This window comes from Achroia grisella, unplaced genomic scaffold (genome assembly GCF_030625045.1).
Source record: "Achroia grisella isolate CSIRO2021 unplaced genomic scaffold, CSIRO_AGI_Agris_v1 utg509, whole genome shotgun sequence".
In the NCBI taxonomy this organism is placed as follows: Eukaryota; Metazoa; Arthropoda; class Insecta; order Lepidoptera; family Pyralidae; genus Achroia; species Achroia grisella.
In genome coordinates, this window is record NW_026712902.1 from 3,600,956 (window position 1) to 3,626,701 (window position 25,746).

At 35.0% G+C, this 25,746-nt stretch overlaps 1 protein-coding gene across 1 annotated transcript in view; it reads right to left on the reverse strand.

Moving 5' to 3' along the window:
- Positions 1-2,410: 2,410 nt before the first annotated feature.
- LOC131846245 (uncharacterized) overlaps positions 2,411-25,746 on the reverse strand; it is a 71,865-nt gene continuing 48,529 nt past the window's right edge. The window contains exon 2 of the mRNA XM_059195501.1: positions 2,411-4,344. Coding sequence (XP_059051484.1) covers positions 3,756-4,344 — 589 coding nt within the window. The 3' untranslated portion in view covers positions 2,411-3,755. The remainder of the gene's footprint in view (positions 4,345-25,746) is intronic.

Here is a 25,746-nt window from a genome sequence, read left to right on the forward strand (position 1 = left end):
TTTGAATTGAATAGCTTGTGAATTTATTTTGAAAACTAGTATTGTAATGAAAAACAGTAAATGTAATGATAGCTGTTGTTTCTCTTCTGGTCCCATGTTTGGATCAAGATCTGACTAGTAGTTTTTGTCTTATCACTAATATTGTGATTGAAGTGGGTTTTCTTCGTAGCCTTAACACAACATTATGGTGACCAATTCTTTATATACATACTTTGGAAATCATCGTATTATTATCTACTAGCTGTACTCGCAATTTCGTCTGCGTGGAAATAAACTGTATATTTCTAAAATAGAAGTAGCTTAAGTTACTCTTTATTACATCAGTTACCTGCCAATAAAAGTCGCGTCAAAATCGGTTCAGCCAATTCAGAGATTAGACGGAACAAACAGACAGACAGACAGATAGACAAAAATTGTAAAAAATGTTAGTTTGGTGTATATATCGTATTTATATTCATATGCCTATAATAAAAAAGGTTATTTCAATATTACAAACAGACACTCCAATTTTATTTATATGTATAGATAATAGTAATTAATAGGATAGAAAATATTTAATTACATGAAAGGAATGGTACACACTATACTTCTATTTAGAATGACTACCAGTTATCACATTCTACCTTCTTCTTATTTTTAATACTATTTATTTAAATAAATAATAGTTGCTAACTATATCGAGGCGAGCCCTTAGCTACTTTACTAGTCAAATCGGACAAAAATATAATAAATATTTACAATACGTTTATCGCAGTAGACTCTGTATAAAGTCGCCATCTACTATTTCGGTATTATTTAGCCAACTTTATTATTGGATTATGCGAGCAAGATGATTTAGGTGATTTTATTGTTTGGGTTTTAAATAATGAAACTTTTTCTTAGCAATCGTTACTCGGTTGGCTATGCCTCCAAAAAGAAAGTGGTTAAAAGAGTATCAAGGTATTTTAAAGTATTTTAGTGAAAATCTTGCCTCATATAATATTATTATATAGATACATAATAGTTTAAATTAAGTTACTTTATACTTTAGTTTATACTATAACTAAAATCTCATGTTTGGCCCGAGGGGGAGATGAGGCTGTGTAATAAGGCACTGAAATTACAGGGTACGGAAGCATGACATCTTAGCTCTACCACAGATAACATAATATTACATAGTCCTAAGGAATGGCAACGCATGAGTGGTACTATGGTCATCACTTGATAACGTGATACCGGTGCTATTCATGTATAGACGATGATTACCGCTTACCATAAGGTGGGCCATCAGCGTGTTTGCTATTTCAATTACATAGAAAAAAAAACAATATTTCAGTGAAATATTTTATTGTTCTATTAAGTTGTACAAAATAGGTAGATACTTAAACTACTATTAAATGCTAATGTTATAGCAATAACTGTGACGAACAAATGTAGTAAAATAGAGTGAAAATAACATCTACTAAAATAAATGAACGAAATATCAGGTATATTACGTTTTTTTACATTCAAATATAAAGCATGCGTATTTTAAATATGCGTCCTTTAGTTCGCAACTTTTTATAGCATTATAAACACTTGACTTTGGCCCGTTTCCATAAAACCTTTGGGAAAAAAAATTAGTAATAGCACAGAGTAATAGTAATATTAATATTGCTGTGCTGAAGATTAGGCTGTATGGTCTCGTACCTTTGCCTATCCACTTGTGGATAAAATATACCACTACTACTAATATTGCTGTGTAGTTTTTGTCCAGTATAGTATCTACTATAAATTTGCAGATATCCTGTCCGTGGTGATATTATTCACTAACCCTGACAGCTTAACTGCTAATATAAATTACAAGTAAGTTGTTGGCTGTAGAATATAAAATGCAGCCATGTTTACACGTATAAAATGCTATTCGTACATCTAAATAATAATTTAAATTCGTATTAGCAGTCTTACAAATAAATCTAAGCACCTATCGATTATTTAATAATATACGAAGCAGTAAATATATACAATAAATCTTTACACTTTGTCACAACAAATGTTACGAAGTGAAGATTTGTTTTAAAAATACAATATAGGTATGTACTTATAACTCTTAAATTATTAGACAGTGTAAATAGGTAAGTTAACATTTGCTAATTAATGTAGTATTTATTCATTATCTATGAACGGAATTGTGAACTTGTCTTGTCATTGTACCATTATAAATACACATTCTAAAAGGTATATGAAATAAATGAGGATAGAGTATCAGATTTCAAAATGAGAACATATTTTGTATGTATATTGATAATTTAAAAAAAGATTGTAATGCACTGGCATCTTTGAACATTTTGTTTCTATTTAAAAGCCTTTAACTTCTGTGGTTTTGCCACAATTACATGAAAAAAAAAATTAGATCCAGATGAATTTTAATTCGTACCTACAAAATTCAAGCTTAATAGTTATATAAATATTAAAATCAAAATAACTTACTATATTAATTTACATATACACGTACATTTTAAATTAAAACAGCGAGCTTTAAGTAAATATAGATAATGCAAAATGATTTTTTTTAATATATAAAATAAATAGGTCAAATTTATTTAAAAACTCAACACGAAAGTTTACAAGGTAAGTTTTTTCGACTGGAATTACAAATAAGCATACGTCCCACTTGATGAAAAGTGGTGAAGTGACGTGAACTGTACCATAACATCACCAGACAGCCAGTCATGACAGTGGTACTCAGTTATGACTACATATGTATATGTAAACAAGGAACTTTCCATATCAGATCAAATCCTCAATCTTGACATGACCATGATTTGAACTGTCTGCTTTAAAGATAAATATGATATTTTCTTTTTAAATATATTGGGTACAGATTAAAAATATTTATTGAACTACTATATATTTTTATCGTATTTCGTTCTCAGTTCGTGACACCGCTGTAGGTTCTACGGCCTGGTGTCTTGGATAAAGACACTTCTGGCCCTTATATTGTTTATATCTAATCGTTCATTAATATAAATCAATATAAAAACATTCGAAAACCGTCAATAATTAATACAAATTAATATCTTAAATCTAATTTACTTCAAAAACAATTAATATTGTGTCGAATTTATATGAAATAAACTATTTCAAACATATCACCTCTCAAAGTAACATTTAGTTACAATGGTAATGTTTATAATTGAATCTTCTAGAAACTTCTATAAAATGTGATTTGTTATAGATATTAGGAACAGAAATGGATGGCTCGATTTTAAAATATTATTGTAATGGTTACTTGCAAGTAGCTAATATTTTTTTTATCAGATCATTTAAAAAAGTATCAATTATCCAATCAGTACGTCTCGTTTTATGCATAAATACCAGTCCTTATTATAAGCACCTCTAGCAAATAACCGGTTTCTGTTAACTCCCTATTAGCTTCTAACCAAAGCAATGTATTGCCAATCCTAAAAATGAGATTTTTTAAATTATTTTTTAAATAAAAACACAGGGCTATTGTCTCACAAGCACTTAATTATACATGTTAAATTTACACTAAGGGCGATATTACATTAACATATATTTTGGATCGAATTTACATTAATTTGTCAATTTAGGAAACTATTGATGTATTTTTGATAAATTTATAAAATTTTACAATGTCTTCGATAGTTTAGTAGTTATGTGATGAGATCAAATGTTCAATTTAAAACTGCATTTAGTATGTATCCAAAATGTAAATATCACCCAATATTGATATTGTAAAACACCCCTAACATTCAATATAATAGAGTAATAAATTAAGGCAATAATCTGTGGTATTCTGCAGCCTTCTTATTTTTCTCTATGATATAAAAAGACTTAGGTTTCCCGTTGCCCGAGAAGTATTTTCTGAACGAAGTCTTTTTAGCTGGTACATAGTAAGCCAATGCATTCAACGAGTTTGGATGATTGTTTCCCTCTTTGGTCCATGTGGGAGTGCTTTCAACGTCTACCACGTCATCGTCGAACCTCGCTTGAGGGCGGTTCTTGGCCAGCTTCTGTAACACTGGAATATTCCAATGGTAGACTCTTGCCGGCTTGCCATTACTAGTCATTTGTAGGGGCAGAGTTCTAGCCGCGGCTGGAGCAGGATCTGCATGGGTGTAGTAGCTTGTGTTCGGGGGGAGTTTGATGACGAACATTCTAGAGTCTCCAGTTGCGTGCCGCCTGCCTTGTTCAGCTAGCCGTTTCCTATGATGGGCGGCTGGTATTCTGAGTTTTTTGAGGCCGAGGGAGCTGAGGAGTTCGTGTGTGCTTGGCTCTTTACTGTCGTCCATTATGTTGTTGTGGCTTGAGGATGATGAGGCTCCATTAGCTATGGTGACAGCGGTCAGGAGTGCGACAATCCTGTAAAAAGAGATAAAAGTTTATATAGTAATTTTGTTTTACATGTTTGATATTCTTGGAGGTTTAACGACATATAGACAAACTTCCTAATCAATAAAAGTATGGTTACGAATGTATGTCTTATACGAAAATAATTATAAATTTTTTCGATAAGAGAAGTAGACTTTATAGGAACCTGTGTCTCATCTGTTTCAACCAATAAGCAGCTTGTATTGCCAGCTGCTTCGGTTGAAGCCTCGGTGGTTTAGCAGTTTAACTCACAGTTTTACTTCCGATGGTCGCGGGTTCGGTTCTCCACACAATGCATACATTTGTATTCATGATTGTTTGTATCGGTCCTGATGTTTTCTATATGTAAATATATCTGTATCTAAACAAAAAAGTACGTAGTTATATCAGTTGTCTAAACTTCCCTTATATTGGATGTAACATATACCCATATTGTGATATGAGTTTCGTCGCAAAACGAGACATTAAAAGAAATTAATTAGACAATGAAAAGATTTCGGATACTTGGAAACCTTCAGGTCTGATGTCTAAGTCAGGTTTCCGCACTAAATATGTATTTGTTGTTTCACACATGCTAATGGTAGCGGAATTAAACAAAATAATATAAATCCATAAGTAATAAAATAGACGTCCGCAAAATAACACCTAATTCTATAAAATAGATTATTGGATTTATGTATCCTTTTCAAATACAAACTGCATGGATTGTACCTACATACAGTCCGGGATCAACGCACTCTATAAAACTCAATACTTTGAGGGGATAAACAACTATTTGTAAGAAAAGCGGAAGTTTTCCATTTTGTTTGCCTTTTTATGTCTGCTTTGAAAGCATGGTGTCCTGTTACAACCTCTCAGTGGCTGTATTGTTTGAGTCTAATGCCTTTTGACCGATTTCAGAAACAGGAGGTTTTCTATATATATTATGTACATTTTTTTACATAATCAGTAATGGGAGGTTTTTTATGTATATGTATTTTATGTAACTTAATTATATACAAACTAGCTGTGTCCGCGGTTTCACTCCCGTTAAATTTCAATAAAATATCTAGCTTATATGTTATTCTGATGATAAGCTATACTATTGTAAAGTTTCATCAATATCCGTTTAGTAATTTTTGCCTGAAAGAGTAATAAACATCTATACTCACAAACTTTCGTGTTTATAATATTATTATTTTATATTTATATTTCATTTGTTTATTGAAGTAGGCAATGCGATATTATTTAATATTGACTAATTATTGTCCAATGGTTTTATATATTTTTAAGCTATCGTATACTAAATCTTTTAACCAACATCGGAAAGGAGAAATATCAATAATAAAACTCTTTATTGTGCATAGAAATATATTTACTAATAAAAAATAACTTTGTAAGTAAATGTGCTGACCCTAGGGCGACCTTATCGCTTAAAGTAATATATGATACTATTGTATTTTGAAAAAAAAAAAAGTGTTAATATATAAAGCTAACTATCCGAAAAAAAACACTTTTTAACGTGTAAACTGGCTGTTCAGTCTATCTGTTTTTCGCTTATTTCTTCTAAATTAGATTTAAAGAAAGTCTTCCGGTAGATTTATGTTTAGGTCAAAAATATAAAAAGCTTTTTTTTAATCAAACACACTATTATTATATATTAGCATAGATATATGTGTACATACGGCAACACAGTGTCGTCAAACTGTATTCCGTTGCTACAAAACCAATTAGCATAGACGTGGTTAGGTGTTGTGTACACTGAGCCCTCTAGAATTTTCATAACGGTTTTGTAAGAGAATATTATTGTTGTTTTTTCTATGTAGCTAATGCCAGTGTTTGCGTCTGTACAGATCCGTAGTTAGGTAACAGGCCCGAAAAACTGGGGCAATATGGTGAACTGTTGAGGTTTTGTAAGTCAAATTTAAAAATATTATTTAAGGTCTAATCCCGACTTCACACATGTGTTTGTAACTTTGTGAATTTTTTAACGTGGTTTTATATATTTCCCAAGTCCTCTCGGGAAATAGATATATCACAAGAAAATCAAAAGTAACAAAAAAAGACGATTTTACGGCTCTGGAATGTCCTTATTAGTTTAGAATAGCTTAAAATAGTTGCCATAATTAAAGTCGGATATCAATCTATTTTATACATTTCGAAAGTGTGAGAATTTTTTCCCTTCTATTAAAAGTTTGTTGATCAGGCTCCTAGGGCCCTTTGATCTTGAGGGCCCCGACGTTGATCTTCCGGTAGCTACGTCACTGCTTCTGTGTGGCTGTTAGCTCGTAATGGAATTTGGTTTGTCTTTTCTGACCACTGTGTGTCTAGAAGCGTGTACACACGACCCTAAAGTCGGTTAACTCTCATCACACGGATTTTACAACCGTATATAGACGAGTTCAAGGTTGATTTTCGTGTAACATGATTTGTTTTACTCATACGATTAGAGCATCAAACAAGTTGTTGGATTGTAGTAATCTTATAGACTCTAGCACTGACATCCCAGATTAGCAGGGATGTTCCAATAGCTATAAGTAATCGATGTCTACTCATTAAAGCAGTACTTCAATCGCTTTTCAATAATACTTACATGAGCACCCTCAAAGTACCGATACTTACGCACTTATAAAAAAAAGGCATTTTAGAAGAAACCTTGTAAACCTAAGTTTAGATAGTCTAATTAATAAATGTCTAAAATTTATTGGTTATTCAACTTTGCGGCACATAAAGTCACTTCTTTTTCTTTTATTTGTTCATGTATATTTCTCTAAGTCATGTAGGCTATATGACTTAGTTGGTTAATAAAGTATTAAATAAATCTATCTATCTAAAATAACATTAATTAATATGAGAAATCTTACTCAATTATATTATTTTTTATATCCTCAACCAAAACGTACTAACATTTTATTACTTAGTGTGACACGAGCACTACAGTTTATGCACTGCCATGCATGCGCAATAAGTTTCATTACAAGTTATAATAATAACTTATTTTATATTGAACCTAACTCCTATAGCTATAGGGAGTTACAAGCACCTATGTGTCGGTCTGTCATATCTCACGCATAACTTAGCGACTTCACTTGCGCTTGTGAGAATGGCCGCTATTCTTGGTAAAGCAAGACAATGGGCAGTAATAATACAAATGTTGCACAGGATATTTAGCAAGGAATGTGGCTAGAAAAACATATTTTTGTATAAGCATACATTTTACTTGATTTGTAGAAAGACAGAAGTGCAATATCTTTTATTTCTGCCGTCAAACAACCGCTTTTGTAACATAAATTTGATTTACAGTGTATCCTACTGATCCACTGTTAAACAAAATTATCACCTTACCTCCTTCAATCTTCTCCATATTATTCTATTCTGGAGCAATTGATATCCAGTTGTGCTCCGGTACAATACATATTTTTTTTTTATAATTATGTCATCCTTCTAGATATATAGAGAGATAATATTCCCGCTGAGTATTTGCACTCATAATTAAGAACACAAAGACGCCTTACAAGAATGGCGTATGTACAAATTTACGTATACAGGTGACGTTTGCCAGTTCCCATAATATGAATGCGGTTTCCATTTATATCAAATCACTTTCGTTTGCTATATTTTATCTTTATATAGTATAAAACAAAGTGGCTGCCATCTCTACGCTTATATCTTTTAAACTACGCAACGGATTTTAATTCACTTCAGCTCAGCAATAGATAGATTGATTCAAGAGAAAGGTTTGTATGTATAATACATGTATTCTATAGTACAAAAACACCGAGAAAAAGCCGTTTACAATATTACAGATCTGTTTGAGTAGAAAATACTACGAACAGAAAATACGGAAAATATACGAGCAATGAATTGATGGGAATAAGTCATTATATCTTATATTTACCTACTACGAGCCTTTCTTGTATGTCATGTTAGTGTTAAACTAAAAGAGACATTCTAATCCAACCATTACCAGTTATTACACGGTAACTAGTCATGTAAGGGTAGCCATAACCTAGCCTGCTTTCGGCTGGAGAGGACCACAAAATCCGCTCCTCCAAAGTTGCCGGTCCCAAGCCCGGATAAATAGCGAGGGTCTTTGTATACAGTATATGTATGTATATTATAAAATAACTTACAAGTAGTGTCATATTTATATTAATATATCCTTCTTCTCTTTCAAACTATCATATTTATTTCAATCAGCTGCACCTAGTAGGTGAGTCTGCAGCACATATGTATATATATTGTATCAATAGTGTATTTATAAATAAAATGTGCCTGGGCAAGCACCAGAACTAATTATAGCCTTCTTATATATATTTTTACCTATATACTATTAAATTTAAATAGCTTCCTGCACCTACCTGCGCTAAGGCCTGCGCAGTTGAGCGCCGTAAGCGGGGAAGACGGGATCCTGGGAGGTTGAGTCAATCGGAGGTCGGAGCAGTTACCTCCGGGCGACAACACGCCTCCTTTGGCCCATATTTCTGGCGAAACGGTCGCCTGAGCAGCCAGCCACTGCTCGGGAAATGGTCCAGTGCTTTACCGTCACAGGAGCACGGCGAGGAGTGGGAAGGTCTCTTCGGAGAAGGTAGTCGGCCATGCTGACGGGGTAAGGCACTGTGGAAGTTCTCTAGCCGCAGTTGTCCGAACTCCCGATGTCGCGCAAAGACGCCACCTTTCTGCTCCTAGATCCACTCGAGAAGATCCTGGTGCCATTGCGGCATCCCCATTTGCGGGCTCCGAGGAGGGTGGGACATCGAGTGGACGACTTTTAAATATTCTCACAATATGGACATCATCGATGACATTGAGAAACTGCTTGAAGGAAGTACCTTGGACGAAAATGAACGCCAAGAACTTTCATCCGATGACGGAAACTGTTTGGAGATGGTTGTTGAGCCTACAGGGACGGATGACCTAGGTCTAACGCCCAAAAAGGACTCAAAGCCAAAACCAAAACGAAGGAGGTTAACAGGAGCAGCGCGGAAACGCCTAAAACTGTTAATAGCCGCCAACATCAAGGCTGATGAAGCTTTAGAACTCTGCCGGAAGCCAATGCGAGACCAGCCCTCAGAGGTAAGATCCATCAAGCGCCCACGGTCAGAGGAGGTGTCCCCAAAGGAGCATACGCACAAAGCGCCTCGCGTGGCGCAGCCGACGCCCACCGGGAAAGGTACCCAGGCAGCGGAGACTGCAAAGTCACCAGCGCCTACTGTACCTCAGACACCTAGAGTCACATACCAGGCACTTGCGACACCAGGTGGCTCTTCAAGCCCAATGGTGTTTGCACCAACAAGTGTCACTAGTAGCTCAACTAAGCGCTCTACGAATACGGCCCACCAGTTGCGAACGCCTGCACCCAAGCAGCGCGTAACGACTACAGGGACGAACGTAAACGCAAAGGAGGAAACTGCAACCTATAAGGATGCTCTCAAATCGTTCCGAGTGGGGATCCGACACACGGCCCCAATGACGGACGAAATGATGAGCATGGTGCGCTCCTCAGTTCTCCGGGAAGTTGGCAAGATCACGGAAGCTGGGAAGGGCCCTCGATTTGTAGGTTGCAGTTTCAAACCTGGTTGGCTGCTAATCACTTGCCAGAATGAGCCGACCAAAATATGGCTGGAGAGCATAACGCCCTCCCTAAAACCCTGGGCCGACGCAGAACTCTCTGTGTTGGACGAGAGAGCGATGCCCAAACCAGCCATTGGAACGGCCTTCATCCCCAGTTCGGAGACAAGGTCGGTCGATGAGGCACTCAGAATGCTGAAGTCCCAAAATGACTGCCTAAATTCCGAACTGTGGAAAATACTCAACCGTAAGGCTGAAGAGAACGGTACAGTCCTGACCGTATCTCTGGACGAGCCTTCGGTTGACTTCCTCAGAACACAGGACTATAAAGTCAACCTTGGCTTTAAAAAGGTCCTGTTCCGGGTCAAGGGGATCTCCACGCCTACACAGCAGCCTACTTCGGACGGTAATGGAAGATCTGCCACAGGAATACCCACACCATCCGAAGCGGCGAAGGGCGTAGACACCAACGCCAAACCCGCCAGAGGCAGCTTTCCCCAGCCAAAGGGGACCTCGCAGACGAGGATCCCCAGTTTCAAGACGGGACGGAAAGATCGCGGCAGGAGCGCCACAGCTTCCAATCGCAACCCAAAGGGACGCCCACGTCCCACAGGGAAGGCGAAAGGAAGCTGCTAACACGCCCACACGCAAGCAATGTATCAGAGCCAACATTGTCCAGGTCAACTTACATCATGCTATGGCAGCAACAGCGGTCATAGAAAACCTCTTCCGCAAAAACGACCTGGACCTTGCTCTGATACAAGAGCCATGGCTCAACAAAGCCACGCCTTTAGGCCTCAATGCCTCAGGTAATATTCTTTTTAATACCACTGGCACTAAACCTAGAGCATGCATTCTTTTTAATAAGAAACTAGATTTTCTGACTGTTCCAGAACTATGTACAGATGACCTAGTGACAGCCTTCGTCAATTTCCCTGGATGCACAGGGTCAAAAGTACTGGTCTGCTCTGCATACCTACCTGGACATGATGAAAACAACAAAATCATCAAAGACCCGACAACCGGCCTACAGCCTGTGGTGGAATACGCCCGTAAGCACAAGGCCGAACTCCTCGTGGGCTGCGATGCAAACGCCCATCACACAAACTGGGGAAGCTCTGACATCAACACCAGAGGTAAGTCACTTGATGATTTTATACTAACCAACTGTCTTCAAATCCTAAATACAGGGTGCACACCGACGTTCGTCACTGCCACAAGACAAGAGGTACTAGATATAACACTCGCGACCGACAAACTGGCCGAATATATCACTCATTGGCATGTCAGCAATGAGAACTCCATGTCTGATCACAAGCACATCAGATTCACAATTGAGGCTGCAACAGACTCAAACCCCATACTCTACAGAAACCCAAAGGCTACAGATTGGCCTAAATACAGAGACAGTCTTACAAGCCTAATTGCGGACCTTCCGAAGAGTATCAAATCTCCTCTAGAACTAGAACTCGCTGTGGACATACTTCTAAGTGGCATAATAAGTGCCTACCAGAACAACTGTCCCATCAAAACCAAAACCGCCAAATGTAAAACACCCTGGTGGAATAAGAGTCTAGAAAAGCTGAGGAAGAAAACTCGCAAATTATCCAACAGGGCTAAAAAGGGACCTTTCGAATGGGCCCAATATAGTAAAGCCCAAACGGAATACTACTGCGAAATTAGGAAAGCCAAAAGAGCATCATGGCGTGCTTTCTGCGAGGAGATAACTCAGACTCCCCAAGGATCCAGATTACACAAAATGCTTGCCAAGGCGCCAAATAACCAAATTGGACTTATGAAAAGGCCCAATGGTACCTATACGACATCAGAGGAAGAATCTCTACAGCTGCTATCTACAACCCACTTCCCTGGCTCGGTTCATATCTCAAGAGATAAGGAGAACCCTCCAAGCTCACATCTACAAAAGCCCAACCATGAGGCGTGGAACAGAGCTGCGAGGATTTTTCGACCAAAACAAATTATATGGGCTATAAAATCTTTCAAGCCATATAAATCATCGGGAGAAGATGGAATTTTCCCGGCCCTGTTACAACAAGGGCTTGACATCCTATCTCCCTATCTGGTAAGAATATTTAGAGCCAGCTTTGCCTGGGGTTTTATACCAGAACCATTAACGAAGGTCAAAGTTACCTACGTACCGAAAACCGGTCGAAGAGACTACTCGCAGCCAAAGTCTCACAGACCTATAAGCCTAACCTCTTTCATAATAAAAACCATGGAAAAGGTTCTGGACCAACACATTAGAGCTACAATCCTCGAAAATGCTCCCCTGCACAGGAATCAACATGCCTACCGCAAGGGACATTCCACAGAGACCGCCTTGCTCGAACTCACCGACAAGGTCGAGAAGGCCTTTGAGGACAAACAAATAGCTCTATGTGCATTTCTCGATATTGAGGGTGCTTTTGATAACACGCCCATAGAGACCATCTCACAGGGACTCATCCGCAAGAAAGTGGATGAAACCACCACTCAATGGATCAAAGCAATGCTCTCAAATCGAACCATTAAAACTACTCTTCACAACAGTACGTTAGAAATCCGACCTACCAAAGGATGCCCTCAAGGAGGCGTTTTATCGCCACTGCTGTGGCTACTAACGGTAGACCAGCTCTTAGATGTTATGACCAAAAACCAATTTGAGGTACAAGGCTACGCAGACGATTTAGTAGTCATGGTCAGAGGGTTCTGTGCAACAACAATATCAGACCGCATCCAAAGAGCACTAAACATCATAGTTAAATGGTGTAAGGAAAATGAATTATCAGTAAATCCTGATAAAACAGTAATTGTTCCGTTTACAAAAAGGAAGAAACTTGACAAACTTGTCATGCCTAAAGTAAATGGAAGAATATTAGAGTGCTCCAAAGAAGTCAAGTACCTGGGCGTAACCTTCGACCAAAAACTGACATGGAACACACACATAGACAACATAACTCAAAAGGCGAAAACATCCCTAGGTATAAGCCGACGGGTAGCGGGGCCCAGATGGGGAATCAACCCCAAAATTGCCCTATGGCTTTATACAGCAGTGGTGAGACCACTTACCACCTATGCCTGCGCAATCTGGTGGAGGAAAACCCTCCAATCCACAGCTGCCACCAAGCTAAACAGCCTACAGAGAATTGCTTGTCTGATTATTACAGGAGCCATGAGCACCACGCCGGGAGCAGCTCTAGACGCATTATTGGACTTGACGCCCCTTCCTCTATTCATACAGGAAAAGGCGAAAGCCAATATGCTCAGAATAAGTTCCCAAAGGAGGATATCTTGGCATTCCCTGGCCATAAAAACTATACAAGACTCGATTATGAGTGATCCTATTCTGGGAATGCCTGAAGACAATATGGCACCAGAGTGTAACTTTGTACAATATTACAAAATCGAAATATCTGGAAGAGACGAATGGCAAAATAACCATACACCGTCTCACTCAGAGCATGACCTAGTCTGGTTTACAGACGGGTCCAAAATAGGAGATGATGTAGGATGTGGAATATGTGGTGTAAAACCCAAAATCTGCAACTATATAGGCTTAGGAAAATACGCCTCAATCTTTCAGGCAGAGACTTACGCCTTAATTAGATGTCTGGAAGTAATCCTAAGCCTCAACTACATCAATCAGAACATATACATTTATTCGGACAGTCAAGCTGCTCTACTAGCACTTAACTCGTACGAAATCCGTTCTAAACTTATTAGAAACTGTATCCTGCTACTAAATGAAGTAGGAAGCAGAAATAATATTATACTGAGATGGGTCCCCGGGCATTCAAATATTGAAGGCAATGAGAATGCCGACCATCTGGCAAAGTTAGGGGCAAAAACCGTCCAACTGGGCCCCGAACCCTTCTGTGGTGTGCCTCGTTGCCTAAAACTGGGACATCTCAAATTAATAACCAAACGAGAAGCACTGAATCACTGGCAAGAAATGCCAGGATTAATACATTCAAAAGACCTTATATCGGGCTTCTCGACCAAATACTCCAATAGATTACTGCAATTGAGTAAAAACAACATATGCATGATGACTAGGGCCCTCACAGGACACTGCAAATTGAACAAGCATATGGCTAAGCTAGGCCTATGCACGACAAGTATCTGCAGATTCTGCCAAACTGAAGAGGAAACGCCGCTTCACATCCTATGTGGTTGTAGCCCACTCATGCATAAACGAAATATCTCCTTTGGAAAGTTTACACTCTTTCCCGAGGAGATAAAAACGATCGCTCCTAAGAATATCCTTCAATTCTTGTCCCTGACGGGTCTAGGTAGCGAACTCTGAAAAGGGCGAGCACAATAGATCTATGTAGGTCGCAGTGCTACAGGTGCTACACATCTGACAATAGCCCAAACAACCCAATAAAAAAAAAAAAAAAAAAAAAAAAAAAGGGTAGCCATTGAGCGGGAAGTAGGACATACAGCCACAAGGTTGCAGCAAATGGAGGGATCAAAGTCAGTATCATGTAAGTATATAACTTGGGAACCTTCATTTACTGTTTTTAGATAACAGATAACTTATTTATGTCCTCTCGTATCTTCATGTCAAATATAGTTAATTTTTTAATCAAGAGGTAATACACAAATGCAGAGACTTTTTTTTACTTTATTTGATGCCTTATAACGTTTCTAAGGTACAAGTTATGCTGAATTATTATTATAAATATACGATTGTATCTTATCTATGGAAGTTTGTTACTCTTTCACGCAAAAGCTACTGAATGGATTTTAATGAAATTTCACAGTAATATAGCTGATACATCAGAATCATATATAGGCTATAAATATCACGCGGATGAAACTGCGGGCAGAGCTAGTATATACTCGTAATTAATATGTTACATAAACTATTTTAACACAACCTACATCTAATTCTAGACAGATTAAAATCTATTTAGTTATTTACACAGACGTTGGAATAACTGTCGTACTATGTTGTAAATTAGGTACCAGGTTCCATTCTTGGTTGGTTCAATTTGGGACATTTAATTTCCTATATTTTTATATTTACATGGTATTCTGAGTAGATTTTCTTTAATTGTTGTAAATAGCTCTGTGTTGTAGGCACCCCGGAGGAAACTATATGAATGATCAGTATAGTGCTACTCTTTTATATTTATGTTAAAAGTGGGAACTATTACCGTAGCAATCAGAGACGTCTAATGGTTACTTAAGGAGTTCCTCAGTGCAGATTTTAAAATATCCTGCTAGAGTTACACTAACAGTTGATTAATAATAGATAATGACTTTAACTTGTTATTCCGTTGCTACAAAACTAATTAGCATAGACGTGGTTTACCTTTTAAGTAAAAACCAGGCATAAATCTGAAATTGTTCGTAAGCGGCTCTACATTGTTTTTATTAGTGGTAAGTTAGTTATGGAGGTGTTACGTAGTCATCCACATGATTACACGGCTGTAATTCTACCTGGACAGCCCGCCGTATACGGGAAGGAATGAGGTTCTATATATAATTTATGAAGAGCATATCGATTGCTTTTTCTTGGTCTAAATTTATCACAAGTAATTTCAGAGTGGACGAGTACTTTATCACACTTATGTAGGTATATCGAAAATTATACCAGTTATATATATAATATATATATTTAATAAATTAATCAACTGTAAGGCTTATTTCAATTTTATATATATATATGTATATGTATATCGACGTAGTACCGAATATTCTTTGTTACGCGCGCGTTTACAAACTTTATTACATGTTCATTCTCCTTTAACTTATTGGACGTAAAAATTAGCACAGATAATAAATAATAAATAACCCTGGACAATTAACACAGCACCATCTCGACCCACATGTTATGGGCACTAGACAACTGATACAAATATAACTTAGATATTTTTTTCGTAAATTCACACAGAATATATGTACATAGATGTTTTGATACAAAGACCGATACAAACAATCTTACTCATGAATACAAACGTTTGTACCGTGTGAGGAATCGAACCCGCGATCATCATAAGCAAAGCGGTAGCTACTAATTCCTATAAAATACAGTGAATGACAAATAAAAACAGTGTTACATTCACAACATATAATCACGAACAAGAAACAAAACCCTCAAACCGATACAAACAATCATACTCATGAATACAAATGTATCGTGGGAGAAATCGAATCCGCGACCACAGAAAGTAAAGCGGTAGCTACTAATTCCTATAAAATACATGAATGACAAATAAACACAGTGTTCCGTTTACAATAAATCAACATACTCGTATAATCACCAAGAGGAAACAAAACCCTTTCAATTAGGTATTCATTGATTACCGTAATTCCGTCCGTTAATTAATGAATAATGACTAGACACGAGTGATCCCCGCACAACATACCGGTCTGACGTGGAGCTTGCATGTACCCGGATAACCTAATACTCTATTTGGTCGTGTTCCAACCAACGACTGCGCCGGCGCATCCGACAGTGGGCATAAAATTAATCTACTTAGTAACGTAGGTAGTAAAATGACTGGAATTTAATGTGATTGTTACTGAGAAAATGACCTATACGCATGTTGGTGTTAGAATTTTAGGTATACGTGCATATTTGAAAAGTATATTAATAGAATTTTAATTATAAATGTGATTAAATTTGTTAATATTTGGTTACTCAGTATAACCTGTGGTATAAGAAATGTTAGTAAGCAGAAAATTCTACTATTAACTTTAAACTTATTTTACTTTTTAACTAATTAACTTTAAACTATAATCTAAATGAATGATATATTTTTTTCTTTAAAATGAATGAACTCCAAAACTATATTTTCAATGGACTTTAAAATATTTTACCCATAAAAAGTTAAGTAAGCGTATATATCTATATTTTTTTTTAATTATGAGTGAAGATCCCAATAACCTTCGTGTGATGCCGCGGCATGTCGCTTGTAATAGTATCTATCTAATATTTTATGTATATATATACTTATATTAATAAAAGTTTAAATTGCTAGTTTTATGTTTAATAGTTTAATCAAATTCACTACAAATCATAAAACGTAAGATTTACACAAATAGAATCTAAGCAAATTTAGTTCACGCAAATTATTTTCATTAAAGAATAAATAATTATTAATTTATTTACCGATTTCACGGAGCGTTCCATTAGTCTGCACAAAAATTATTGAATTATTATTGAATACTAACTATTACCCTCGATTTCATTTGGTTTTTTTAGTTGAAAGATAGTCTATATATCCGGTCATCATGATACCAATCTATTTTCACATAAATTTTTATTAAAATACATTCAGGCGCAAAGGTAATATACAAACAGACATTCGTATTTATAATATCAGTATGGATGGTAGAAAAAAATACATCATCTTCTGCTTCTTCCTTATCCCATTTATTTGGGGTCGACGTAATATGTTTTTATGCGTTAGTTATGTATGGTAGGGAAAAATATGAAACCCATACATATATACATTATAGTCTTTAAATGATATTTAAAATTTTGCCGAAAATTGTACGTCAATTCAAAGTTCATTCATCGCCCATTCAATTCCGGCCTGTCAGAAAATCGATCTCTGAGCGGCCGGACTTTACAATCTTTTTGTAGTTGCATCGACTAATGTTGCACCACTTTCTATACCCACTGCGATCACCTATCACTTGCTAATGATCACACATTTAAATATGGTAACCCACTTTCTTCTATTTAATGAAAATATTCATCACTTTCAAAAGTAATAGTTTTTGTACAATACCATTATTCTTTTCCAAATTAAAAGTTATTGTTGTCTCTATTTGTTTTTATAGTAATTACACTAATATTCAGGTTGTACAAGCAAGCAAGCTAAGATTATTCTATTTGACACCAAATAGACAGATATAGGTAAGTTCGTAATCATTATTTAATTTCCAATGAATAAATAACGATAATAAATACTTAATTTACGGTAATCATTTACTGTCCGATGGGCTGTATGCTTGTTTGTTACTATCGTAGTATTAAAAATCCAATGGACCGTCAGCTTGTTCGCCATTCTTGTTAATTATCATAATAATTAAAATAAAGGATATTTTGACGTATAATTAAACTTTTAGGTTAGTGTCCAGCGGTCCTCTCGCCCCCTGCAAATTTTTATTGAGGGTTTTGGGCCAGTGTCAGATGCTAAGACACAAAACAAATAATGCGCCCTGCATAGATCTATCGTGCTCGTCCTCTTTTCAAAGTTCGCTACCTAGACAAGAATTGAAGGATATTCTTAGAATGGCTACGATGGTTTTTGTCAAGTTGAATTCAAACTATATTGAGCGAAATGTGGACATAGTGGGCAATGTCACTGCTCTTTCTAGGATCGCAGTCTTGATGGTATAGTTATTACGTGTTTGTTTCATTTTTGGCCCTAAATTAAGTCCAATTGCGAATTTCTAGTTGAGCATTGTATTTTGACAGGATAATTTTCAATATCAAATCAACTTACCTTAGAAAAGTATTTTTTTATATTTATAAAAATGAAAATTGTCTCTCTGTTTATATCTAAAAATTTCTCAAAAATAAAATAGATTAATAATAAATTGCAAGATGTTTTATTGGTGCAATATGTAGCCAGCGCTATCGGCATATTTTTTGTAGTACAGTATTAAGTTATTGCCATTAATTGAGTCATAAAATTCCACAACATCAATGGCTGTTTTTATAGCACTATTTATGGTAAGTAAATTAGAAATAGCAGGAACAAATTTTAAATCTGAAATTTTATGGAAAGATGTTTAGGAGTCAAGTTATGTTACAAAGTCAGTTAGTTATAAGTACAAGTGCCAAATATTTTTTTTTAATTTGCTAATAGCTATGGTACATTCACATATCTGTATTTTAGAGAATTTTATTATTTTCATGTTCAAAAGGTGCTGTTACTTGTATCTTTCATAACGTTTTTTCTAATACCATTAAGTCTTAACCGATAATTTTTTGATGTGGCCTAACCGAGAAATCCTTCTCCTATAATTTATTCTGTTATGAGAAATAGGTAGGTATGATTGGCAACAGTAACTCCAGCATATAATTTTTCCACATTATCTGATCTGTGGCTTTTTATGTGTTCTAAAACTTCTAAAATTACAATTCCCGTATAGTTATAACATATGCACAGCAATGTTTAGTGGGCAATTAAGGAATGTGGTTACCACATTACCATGTCTTTAAGTTATAAAATTATTATAAACAGTAACATTACGTTTTTATAACACGGAGCTATGGACATGAGCATATTTTTAAAACTCACCGCATGTCATTTTACGCTGGTAATGAACGTTGTAATGGTCATAATTGTAGAGGCGGTTGATAGATGGCAACACTGGCCCACAAAGATTAATAGATTTTTACTCAACGCCCACATCTCCAGCCTTTCCTTTTTTAAACTACTGTGGGTACTTAATTGCTATAATTGTATCGTTTTATAATTATTTCTATAATATGTTCAATAATCAGAGGATATTTAAAACACAGAGACTACGTCTTAATTAGAAAACCTATTTCCCTATTGGGAAGACTAAAAATTGAACCATAGACTACAATTACTCAATACAGAGTTAGAGAGTAAAAGCAAATTCCTGTTGGATCATGTAATTAAATAAAAGCACTTTCGAAGAAACAAAATGCAAATTTAATTTTACACAATACAATACAAAATTGTATAAGTTAAGGTGCAGTTAATGCGGAGTTTTTGAAAATTATTTTGCATATTAATTTTCAGGGAAATTTGTCAGTGTTACAATGGAAATTATTATTATTGGTATTATTATTATTTTGACATTATTATTTTAGATTTAGATTATTTAATTTTGTACTTTGTAATTCGACGCAATAATTATTGTTATGAATTGATAAATAATAATAATAATGAAAGAATGTGCGGCGTTTAAAGCACAAATTATTTATAGGAAATGGCATCTTGTTTGTGATTATATACATAGTATCAAAGCTCGCCGCTGTCTTCCTATTGATAGAGCAAGGTTCGCCTTATACGTGTAAAACGTATATCATTGCGGTCAAGATTAAACTCGCATAAGATCAATTTTACTGGAATCTCTCAATTCAATCAGTTTTACATCAGCTTGATTCCAGCGTGGATTGTAAATAAAATAAACTGTTAAATATTGTAATACATTATTTCAATTTGTATGAAAAATAATCAGTTTTTCTTTACATAGTATCTTTTAAACTATGCAACGGATTTTAATGCAGTTTTCAAATATAGGTAGAGTGATACAAGTTAAAGTTTTATGTGTATAATGTATGTACACCCGTGTAAAGCTGGGGCGGGCAGTTAGTTTGAAATAAATAACAAATTAAGTTTCGACTGTTAAATAGCGCGACATCTCAATTCTGATATATCGAGAATTATCAAAGATTTATTTTGCTATAATTAACGAATAAATTAAATAAATATGTAAAAGTATGTAAAGATAGAAAATATTTTATGTAGATAATTAATTTGACCGCCCCGTTGATCTAGTGGTTTAGAATGTCGCTTTACTACCGATGGTCGCGGGTTCGATTCCTTGCACGATACAAAAATTTGTATTCATGAGTATGATTGTTCAGGTGTTTTCTATGCATAATATGTGTGTATTTACAAAAAATAATCTATCAGTTGTCTAGTACCCATAACACAAGCTCTGCTTAGCTTATCACTAGATGGGGCTGTGTGAGTTGTTTGGAGATATTATGTCATGTTAATTCCGTATCCGAATAATTACACATAATAATAAATGTAAAAATATACAAATGATTCCGTTTATAGAACATGCTCTCAACTTGTATGGCTACATTTTCCAGCATGGGGGCAATTAATGTGGTGGAATTTGCCAGTAGGGATGTGTCATACCGCATAAAACATCGATTTATTAATCACTCGATTATTTTGTAAGTATAATGAATAATTAAACAGTAATTGATTTTTCTCGAACAAGCGATGTTATATAACAGAGAAATCTATTTTTTGGACGCAAATTTCTTTATGTGATATCGTCCGGATATTGACGGTTTAGGTTGGATAACAAAAAGTCTTTTAAAAAACGATTATCAATTAATCGTTCATTTTATTGGAGTATTAAGGTTTTATATAATAGAATAATCCATTTTTTGGGCTCTAGTTTCTGTATGTCAGCACTTAATCGCATTCGTAGGTCGGATGAAGAAGTTTTAAAAAACTATAATTTTATTGGAATATGAATATAATCGAATAATATTAGACTTTTCCATCATTACAATAAAGTCGCTGTCGCTGTCTGTACGGATTTTCAATCGTTTTTTTAAATAGATAGAATGATTAGGAATGATTCAAGTTTCGATAGTCGATAAATTTTTCATTGTTTATATATATACCATGTTAATACATGTCTAAAAACATAGCCTATGAAGATATACTCTTGATACAAAGACGGGGAAATGAATGGCAGATATTTTAGCCATAAAAGTTACTTCTAAAGATTTTATTAATAATGCTTTATACAACTCCTTCAGTCGAACATATTTTTGTATTCTAAAGATTAGGTATAGACGTGTTGTTAGATTATACAGAAATACAAGTGCTAAGTAAATGTAAACAGATATTCTGAGGTCAAAGCTGTAGTTCGTAGAATTTTGTCAGTCAGTTGACCATTTAAGCGCACTAATCTCAGAAGCGGCTTAACAGATTTGAATGCGGTTTTAATTGACGTGTTCCATCCAGCTGCAAATTTAGTGTTTATATCATATATAAAAAAATAAAATTTCGGTTTACAATAAAAAAAAAGTTATTTACTATTATAATATACAATAATAATAACCATGGATCGTTCAAACAGTGCTATCTAGTCCCAAGGTAATCAGATGGTTACTATACAACTGATAGAAATATTTAAATACATTTTTTGTGAATACATACATAATATACATAGAAAACACCGAGACTGATATAAACCATTATACTCATGAAACAAATGTTTGTATGGTGCGAGGAATCGAATCTGCGACCATCGGAAGTAAGATGGTGTGCTAAACCGCTAGACCACAGACGCCGTATTGTTATTAGATTCGTTAAAATGCTAAGAGAGCGATATTCCTATTTAGATTAGATCAGTGCGTAGCGGTTTCGATATTGATTGTCGTATGCCTAATCCTTGTTAATGTAAATAAATAAAAAACATCTGCTTAAAACAACATTTATTTAAAAAATCCAACACACAAGTTTCTTGCTCTTTCTTCTTGTGAAGTGTCTGCCTTCTGAATGAATAAATGTGACTTTTCAAAAATGCTTATATAAAATGAAAGAAAGAAAAAATATTTATTAAATATATTAAGTTTATTTGAATAAAGATTATTTCTATTTCTATTCAAACAAACAAACACAGAAATTATTACATTTACAGTATTAGCTAAGATCAATATTACCAGATTGTTGTTGTTTGTTTCCTTATTTGCGAGTCTTTGTGGCGATTGAGGAAAACTTTTGGGGATTTGTACCCCATACACTAAAGTTGGTTTATGGCAGTGTGTCATTGTGGGACTAAACAAACATTACAATATTTCCAAACTATCACGGTGTATCTTATTAATATTATAAATGCGAAAATTTGTGAGTATGGATTCATAGATATTATATAGATTATTCACAGATGATAGATTCATAGATGGATGTTTGTTACCCTTTCACGCAAAAACTACTGTAAGAATTTAAAAGAAACTTTACAGTAATATAGCTTAGCTTATTACATCAGAATAACATATAGGCTTAAAATTTCATGCGGGTGAAACCGCGGGCGCAGCTAGCACTATATGTTTTATAGTATTTGGTATACTAATAACAACATATGTATATTAGGGGTAATTTTCTTCATAACCTGAATTTTTAGGAAATTTTTAGGAATTTGAGAAAATTGCAAAATCAGCTGGCATTTGGCCGAAATTTGAAGTAATGCAAAATAATCATATAGCAACACTGGCAAGGATTGCAAATATATCTTTCATTGATTACGAATCAACCGGTTGCCAGCAAAGTTTATCCAATGTGCTAATGGAATCTGACTCGCTGTGCGGCACTGACAAAAGATAAGATACGAAAATATCCATGGATTATCCCATTACGGACATCCCATTATTGACAGTCTCCGTAGTCTAGCGGTTGAGCACACCGCTTTTCTTCCGACGGTCGCGGGTTTGATTCCTCACACGGTGTAAACATTTGTATTCGTGTATTAGTTGTTTGTATCGGTTTGGGTGTTTTCTATGTATATTATTTACGTATTTAGAAAATAAAAAATATCTTAGTATTTATATCAGTTGTCTGTCAATACCTATAGCACAAGCTCTGCTTACCGTGGGGTTAGATGGCGCTGTGTTAATTGACTAGTTTTTTTATTTATTATAAAATTATTAAAATTTCTATTTGATAGTACGCGTAATGATTATGTTAAGCACACATTTAATTTTTAAATACATGTAAGCGAAAATTATAAATACATCAAAAGTATCACATTTATCATAAATGTATAATTGTAATGCTTGTAGTGAGGAAAAAGCTTACTCACTTTGTACATATGAGTTGTTATAAGTTACTGTTTTTATCTCATAAGTCTCTGTCTATTTGAATTAAGTAAGAAAAATATCCAACGTGTTAATACAAGAAATATATAATGACTGCTATTAACAATATCATAAAAATAAAATTGAAAAATAATAAATTCTGTTACAAAGTAAAATAAATGAAGCGAATGTACGTGGTTACTTGTACATCCAGTTCAGAAATATTTATAAGACAAATCGAAGTTAATCGAATGATCCTTGCTATGCAATGGTTAATACATTACCATATGACATGTATTTTAATCAAAATGGAAAACGTTGCAATATAAATTGTTTAACAATTAATCTTTAACGACATCTTAAACGCTTCGTCAAACCTACGCTCAGAGACCGAAGACTAGACTTGATTTATCAGCATTTACAAGTAACTGAGTAAGTATTTATTAAACAAGAAGCCAGTTTCGTAATATTAAACATTAGTAATTATTTACATTGTTTTATAGAATATATGGTATGTGTTCATTAGATTTACGTCCTAACGGATACTGTATAAGGTCAGATCGTCTATGTTATGATACAATGTACATGTGAATGAACACAGTGACATAATTCACGAAACAACAATTTTTCCAAGGAATCTAATTGGAAATTTGAACGAAAATAATGGTTCAACTTATAATTCTATAATATAATGTTGTTTCTGCCAAATTGTTCTGCAATTTTCTTTTAAAATTTATATTTTTGCCGTGCAAATTAGAAACTTTGTCTCCTTTGGAATTTAAGGGTAATCTCGAAATGGAGAAAGGATATTTAGATTGCAGCTAGCATGAATCTTCTAGTTCTAATTTATTCTCGAAGGCTGTAATCTAATCGTTTGTTTTAGATAAACTGTCAATACACCATTTATAGACATTTGTTTGTATTTTTTTATTATACAGATTATTAAAACATATGACTTAGAAAGTAAATGGGTACCATGGCGGATTTATCCCAAAAGAGGGATTTCTTCCAGTCAATCTATGAGTGACAAAGCAATTGTGGAGTGGTGGATACCTGTATCCAACAATAAAAAAAAACCGTTTATTGAGGTGCCAAAGTACTGCTTGCGTTGTAAGTTGTGTATCAGCGAATGGTATGGCAGTGCTATTATTATTGGTTCGGTAGGCCTGAAGTATGACTTCCACGGAACATCAATACATGAGGGGGAAGAAAAACGCCATGTGAAGTGGTGGTGTTTATATATATAAACAATTTTGTTCATTTCATTTATCTATATATAAATAATGTATAAAGTATAATATGCTTTATGTTTTGGAACTTTATATTTAATAATTCTAACACTTTTGAAGATAGAAAATTTCGCAGAGTTCAATCTCGTATTGTTAGACCCTAGGCGTGAGTTTATCTGTAGAATAAATCTCTAATTCCAGTACGTTCCTCTTCCTGCACTATGACCCTGTTTTGTAATAGAGTAATTCGAATCTCGATTGTAAATCACAAACACCGAATGCAGAAGTCCCGTTCGTGTATGTTTCCCACAGTGCGCTGTTTGCAAGGAGCCTAGGGCTACGGTGAGGTGTAGGCGGCCCTAACACCGGTGACCGCTTGACCTCGACTCCCGGCCCGGGTCCGAATGCCGGTCAACGCACTAGACGCGCGTGCGCGGTGCAATGCAATGTCGCCCGCCACTTTCGTAACGTTTGACACTGTTTGACGAGCCGCCATCTTGGAATTTTGAATTTTATTTTGCGCGGGAGTTTAAGTGCTTTGCGGTCTCAGTACTGTCAGTACATAGTGGTTATTTATTGCTCAGTGGTTTCAGTTCATTTACTCTGTTCCGCAAAAAAATGTCTTTTATTTTTACGAAGTTAGTAGGAACATGGAAGTAAACTTAGATTTCATAACGAAAAATTGAGATTCATTCAGACTTAAAAATTACCACCGATTTGTGAAACATCTTCTGTTTGAACTTTTTTTTTATTTCTTTTTAGATTTAGGAACTTTGTACCATTTAAGTACATGCCAGTCCCATTGTACCCTAAAACTAATCACTCCATTACCTCACCTCACCAGTGAACAAAATGTTTAAACTTAAAAACATATTCTATTCCTTTAAAATTCAGGAAAAGCATAAAATATTTTACTAAGTTTTATTTAACGTTAGTAGCTAATTTATGTTGAATATTTACGATACTCTTTCATATCATTAAAACTTATATTGTGATCTTGTCAAAATGATTTGATTTCTTGATGATTTATTATTATTTTGCCTTGAAAATAGTCAATAATCA